This window comes from Toxorhynchites rutilus, chromosome 3, assembly GCF_029784135.1.
Source record: "Toxorhynchites rutilus septentrionalis strain SRP chromosome 3, ASM2978413v1, whole genome shotgun sequence".
Classification (NCBI taxonomy): Eukaryota; Metazoa; Arthropoda; class Insecta; order Diptera; family Culicidae; genus Toxorhynchites; species Toxorhynchites rutilus.
Window position 1 is genome coordinate 155,504,016 of NC_073746.1, and position 6,930 is coordinate 155,510,945.

Here is a 6,930-nt window from a genome sequence, read left to right on the forward strand (position 1 = left end):
AAGAGTAATTCATATACATACGTTTATTTTTATTATCCGTTGAATATGAGACACTTTTGCCATTGACGCAATAAAAATGTAACTAATGCCAGCAATATGTATCCGAAAAAAGCACTTTTCACTTTTAACAATTTTTTTACATTAGATTATTCAGATGACATAAGACACTTATGCAAACAATTATTCTGCTCTTTAAAAACAGCTACTTCAACATAATTTAAACCAGTAGATACTCAAATAATGACTTCAGCGTATCCAAAATGAACAGAAATTTTTACTTTAGATGAACAAAAATTTTGCCGTTTGAGACACTCATGCGATTATTCAAATGACATAAGACATTTATGCAAACAGTTGTTATGATACTTATGAGCAGTCTTTTCCATCGCTCCAAAGTGTTACAATGTCTAAATTTTTCTTAATTCTGTCCCAAATTCCTATGCAATCAACGCATTGTGCGTTGTCTTGTGTGGGTTACTACTTTGTTTAGACATCAAGCTTCGTTTAGGAAAAGCATTAACTGATACTTGGTTGTAGAGGTGTGCAAATCAGCTCATCATGATGAACAGCTCTGATCATATCATCTCATCTAAATGAGTTGTTCCTTATGAACAGCTCTTCAGCTCAGTTGTCAGTGCCGACTTTCAATTTGGGTCCCAAACTCGATAGCCACGAAGCCAGTTTGAAAATGTTAAAATTCAAATGAAATTTTTCACACCATATTATTAATTACTTGAAACACGTATTCCAGACTATTATTTACAACAGACTCGGCGAGTACAACATTTCCGACATTTTTACTGAGGCTTTACATTACAATAGAAAGTTTTCTTCAAAAAAAAAAAATCTTATGAGATTTTTGCACCGCACCGATTTTTTTTGTTTGCAAAGTGTTTTTCATTGAAATAGAATACTCATTTGATACACAGAAGTTAATTTTCATTAATAATTTGAATTTTAAAAACGTGTTCATTCTGCCTGAGAGCCAATTATTATTTTTGGCGCCCCCTAAACTGGTAAACAAAGCTCAATGCCGTCAACGCGAATATAACAGTTGAAAAGACGAGGGACAAATGAAACTAAACTGATGTCTTAACACGAAGAGCGAGAGACGGTCAGTTCATTTGAATCTTACAGCTCACACACTCTCTTCAATTCTACAGCTCTTTTCTCTCCTTCATCATCATCAAAGTGAGCTGAAGAGCTGTTTGATTTTTTTTGCGAGCTGTTCCGCGTCAACTCACTTCAAAGAGTCGATTCTTCGGAACAGCTCATGAGCGGATGGCACATCTCTACTTGGTTGAGTAAAATATAAGATTGGCATGGTTTCTTGCTGTGGTGGCTGAGAACAGACAAACGACCACAAAGAGTTAAAGCACATTTGAAGTGGATGGTTTTGTCCGAACACAGTGCGATGTCTAGCGGTCGCGAATAGCAAACGCTGGCGAGAACGTCTTGCTGGAAAAAATATTAATCTGCTGCAAGAGATCTGGGCAGTCGATTCGGATGCTAAGTAACACTTTCGTCGCCCAACGCGACGTTTCTGAGTTGTGCGGGAACCAAGTTGCGGATTAATTATTAAATGAAGATCAAACTTAGTTTGTAGACAACTTTTACATGGTCTAGTGATATTAAGTTTAAGACGAATTAACAACTATAACACATGCCAAAGTCATATCATAAAGGTTTTGCCAAAGAAACAAACCATCCGTACTATAAATTAATAAATAGTATAGTATAAACATTATAATAATATGGTTATAATTTTATTATTTTTCTACATATCCTATAGTTACACTTATGCGTGCTTATTCTATCAAATTCATACTAAAAATCCTATTCTATTTGACGAGGAAAGTACCACCCATATCTGGGTGACGGGACGACGAACGTGTTAAATCATGTTAAATCAACATTCTCCGCAGGTATTATCTTCGCTAACGTAGCGTCTCTATATTTATTAGTCCATACCGATGTTCGTATGGAGGTGATCTAACCAGATCATACCATGGTAATCTTCTCAGGGCAAATCGAACGTAGCTCCGTTAAACTCTCTCGATCCGAACGATGTGAACTTCGTGATAAGGGACCCAGACTTGAACGTAATATTCAAGTAAACTGTATAATATAGTACCTTCGATGCGTATACATCACGGAATTCAGATGGGCGTATAAAACCGAGAATTGCGAAAGCCTTTTCAGTGATTGCAGTGATGTGTTCATTGAATGTTAGTTTGCAGCCCATTTTGCTGCTGTTTACTTCGTTCTGAAATTGAGCTGTGTCCGAGATTTGTTGAAAGAAATTCTTTTGCACTTCGTTGTGTTTATTCTATGCCGTTTTTATTCATTTGATCGTTTATTCTATTCTTGCCATCGGAGGGACAAAGCATGTGTGAACAACTTGATCGTCGAAACAACCTTTATACATGAATTTGAAATACATTAATGTTGCCGCATACAAGATTATCCATTTCGTGGTTCGGAAAGTCAAGCAAAAAACGTTTGAATAATACAGATTACAATGATTTCTATTTTATTTGACGTCTTGCGGAATACACAATCCAGAGGGAAGTCCGTCACGTAACCGAGATTCATTTATTTGTACGTAATTTACGGTTCCTTTTGTGCACATATGTTATTTCGGCCATGACTTGATGAATGTTGGATTGCATGCATAAACTCAATGTTTTCATGGTCTCATACATGTGCTCATACACTGTTTGATCGAACCCAAATAACTTTTTGTAACTTTTTGACACATAAACATAAACATAAATATAAACATAGACACACAAGCATAAACGTGTATTGATGGTACTGACCAAATATATTCGACACAAAAAACGTTACAAACTAAGACTAAATAAGTAGTTTTTGTATCAAATTTCCATCAAATCTTATCTGTCAAAAGGCTTCAAATATTTTATTCTCAATCATCAGAGCGTATGTATCCAATAGCCAGTTTAAATCACCAAATTTCAAATGCGCGATTTGTCAACTTTTCATACAATAAAATGGAACGAAACGTAGACACGTGTTCGGTTGTCAAATTATCCATAATATAAATTAACAACATTAAAATCAAAGTTTGACAGCTGTCGGAATACAGGGCGAAATGTTCGAATCAAGAAATTGATAATCCTGCACATTGTGCGTAATGTAATGTCTCAAGATGTGATGTTTAGATTTTAAGAAAATGATTCATAATCTTCAATTGACGTCAATGACATGATTTAAGTGCGCTACACATACACCGTCCCGTCATCGTGAAGTAAACGTAAAGGAATGAAATGTCAAATATTCTCCCATGGAAATCATATGGTAGCATTCACATACACCATACCGGCAACTTTGACGTCGGCAAAATAAGTCCTAGAGAAAAATTGACGGGACGGTGATGGTGACGCTGTATGTGTAGCGCACTTTACTGACTAAACAGAATTCTGATGCATGGAAGATATTAGATCATCGATCAGGTCTGCATTGTTATTATGCTGTAGATGTCGAATATATCCGTCAAGTCGCGTCAAAACCAATGCGTACAGTGTACTGATTCAGGAACACGTGTGTCCAGCGCATGCCTATAACTTGCAGACAAAATTGGACACGGTATCGATTTTCCTTCATTTCGGCTACTGGAGCACAGCGTGAAAGTTCCTCCTAACTTCTTGATCCTATCAGCTGTTTCTGACATTCCTCAAATTATTCAATAGGTTCTTTTATCTTTTTTCCTATTCTATCCACTTGAAACTTTTAAATATTGCATGAATTCCAAGTAAGGGATTAAATCTTACCAAATCTATCCAGAAGCAAGCAAACAATAAACTGGGTAGTTTAAATGCTCCGAGCGATATAATTTTTCACTGCATTGAAATCAGTGTTCCGGTTTAGTGATGCAATTATACGGTTATCTGTTGAAGAGTGAAATCTACCAAATCTTGTACGTTCAGGATGTGTAAGTAAGAGACACTTGCCATATATTGTTGGAAATAAACAGTCTGATGTACTTCTATATCATATTTCAGTTTCTCGCGATATGAAGAATATTTGGCCACAGTTACTAGGGCGTTTGATCCGAAGATTCTATTCCTTACGGTAATTCCCCTGGTCGCAGCATGCAGCACTCGTCTATATTCACGGCTTCTGCTTAGCGTATTGCTTACCGAATACGTGAATACACTGCTCAAATGGTAAAAATGTGTGATTCACGGCTGCTAACTATGGTGGTTGACAATCGTTGCATTTCAGGATACTTGCCGAAGATCGACCATTTTGGTGGGTGAGGGAGACCAAAGAGTTCACCACATTGAACCGCCCTAAGCTGTACCAAAATGAACTCACGTGTGAACCTAGCCCGGGGAATCCGTCCGGTCATTTAATGACCTCGACTACCTATCTCTATGTGATATTCTCCGTACTTGAGGAGGCTGGTATGCGGTATGGAAAGTTTGTTGTGATTGCAATGCGCATATGCTACTATTTAGCGTTGTTGTTCATATCTGTTTCACGGATGTACTTCGGGTGTCATTTTTTGCACCAATGCATATTTGGGATACTGATGGGAGTAATCTTAACTAAATTAACCATGTCACTAAGCTTCGAAAAGTATCTCACGAAGCTAACTCGAAAGCGCAGATTGACTTACTGCAGTATGATATGTATGACGTTCTTGGGTGTGTACTGGGTACAAAAAGCTCTCGGAGTAGATCCACAATGGTCAGTCAAGATGGCCTTCAAGTGGTGTGATGATCCTTTCTTTTTGGATCCTAGTACTACGCTCGTGTTCAGCATCATTCGCCTGACCGGAGCATTGATTGCCTTTGCCATAGTCGGACCTGTTTTGAAGTAAGCATGCATAAACATCACTACCGTTGTATACTAATCCTATTTAACGCCTTCCAGATCACTTCCACTCGACCGCAAACGAAGTATCCCGTTAACGCTATTGATGATGGTTGTCAAATGGACAGCAATTAGTTACACGCCACGCCATTATGGTGTCATAGTTTATTATCTTTACACGTTTTTAATTCATCTGATTTTTACCTATTGCTACATGCGATTAGTGCCGGCTGTGACGAGCGTGAGTGTAGATTCGAGAGTACAACGCAACAACAGACCTAAAATGAGTTAAATCTACATCAAAGCCAAGACTTAGGCAATCTTTCCTGGATCATTTGTTACTGTACGTTTGATAAGGCTTTTTTACACGCACACATAATGCTCAAAAGAAAGATTCTGCTTTCAACCTCACTCAGCTGCATTTTCTTTTAGAAAAACTGTTTAAATTAATAAAAAATTTGATTAAAACACGCATATTTGTTACATGGGAGAGTTCGAAGTATATTTCTCAGTTCGATTTGGTCCGAAATCACTGCCCAAAATGGTGTACATTAACGCTAGGTGAAGAAAATTAATTTTGGAATTCCATCTCATAAATCCAACATAGTCAGCTGCAAAAATCACGAAATATTCGCAACTGGCTAATCTTTCCGGGCGCGATGCTCTCAAACGTGAAAGGAAAACTGTCGTTCGAATGGGGTACGCTTTGTAGTGGAACTTATGAGGGCTTCGATGATAATCATATATGCCAGTGGTGGCCAACCTGTGGTCCTTGGGCCGCATGTGGCCCTCCGGCTTCGTTCATGTGGCCCGCAGCCTGATTTGAAAAATGATGTTTTTTTTTCATCTGAGTAATGCATGAATATAGTTAAAAATTTCTTTAGAAAACTAAATAAAAATAATTTTATGAGTAATTCTTGTTAACCGTGTGTTTCCAAACTGATCATTTCCAGTTCTCATTCCCTTTTATCCCATGTTAATTCAATCTACTGACAGTTCTTCGTGTTAGTACTCAATTTTTCCACCGCTTTTGGTGCTGTTCTGCTCTCACTCACATTAATTCATGCGGGTAACTGCAGTAATTACTGTCAATGCTAGTGCTTACGTATTAACGCCACTGGAGTACATGTTTTATTATGTATTTATTTTTTCGTAATAAAATTTATTCTGAGGTCAAAGTAATGGGGGCGAAGTCCTGAGAATTGAGGTGGCCTCAAAGCACACATCAGTGTTTGTGAGAGAAGAGCAAAGCACACGTAAATAGATGAATTCACTTATCAGACTGTGTGGCGCTTAATTGACACGAGTCTTTGAATACATTTGAAAACAATTAACAATTCAATACTAAAGTAGAATGTATGAACGATATAACATATTTATTTTTTTGATACATCGTAGTAAGATGCACATTCAGTATTTTTTTCATATTTTAATCTCGGATCTTTTGAGGATGGCGGGAAATAATCGAAAAAGTACGTTTTTCACTATAGATCCTACGTCAAACCACATAGGGGTTCAAATAAACCACCAAAATTTCTTATTTAATATCCTTTACAATATTTACCATACAGCTAGTGATTTGGTTTGGGGGCACTTTTTACTCCCTTACCCGGCCAGGCCCTTTATAACACATGCGAATTGGGGCTCTTTTGGTATAAACTAGTTCTTCCGCATAGTAACTCGATGTTGATAATTCCTTAATATTTTCGTTCGTTGATCGTATTGTTTTCACACATTCACGTTGGAGAGCCTTAACCCTTCTCTTCGTTGGCCGAGGCATTTTGATTGAATGTAATACTTTTCCGTTTACTGTTTTTAAAAGCATATGCAACCGTGGCAGTGTTCCGAGCTCTGCAATACAATTTTCTTACCCAATGTTAAAGTTGCTAAAACTTACATTATAGACCCAAATAAAAATAATAATTGTATTGATATCAATACAATTTTATTCTATTGATTTTCATGACATGAAACGCATGACTCAGGAATAACATTTTATTGAGTGGTTTTTATAGCTGTTTCGATGATGTTGTCTGGCATCAGTGTCGAAAAAGTAACGATGCTTTCACCAATACAAACAAAACCATT

At 37.2% G+C, this 6,930-nt stretch overlaps 1 protein-coding gene across 2 annotated transcripts; it reads left to right on the forward strand.

The window, feature by feature from the left end:
- Window positions 1–3,534: 3,534 nt before the first annotated feature.
- On the forward strand, window positions 3,535–5,329 carry LOC129776298 (glucose-6-phosphatase 3). 2 transcript variants are annotated; one of them, XM_055781853.1, is made up of 4 exons: window positions 3,535–3,959; window positions 4,026–4,190; window positions 4,249–4,845; window positions 4,903–5,329. In XM_055781853.1, exons 1-4 carry the CDS (start codon window positions 3,952–3,954, stop codon window positions 5,132–5,134), a joined length of 1,002 nt encoding a protein of 333 aa, XP_055637828.1. In that variant the 5' UTR covers window positions 3,535–3,951; the 3' UTR covers window positions 5,135–5,329. The 2 variants fall into 2 exon arrangements, with proteins under 2 accessions (XP_055637828.1, XP_055637827.1); XM_055781852.1 differs by having other exon boundaries at window positions 3,537–3,955.
- Window positions 5,330–6,930: the final 1,601 nt, after the last annotated feature.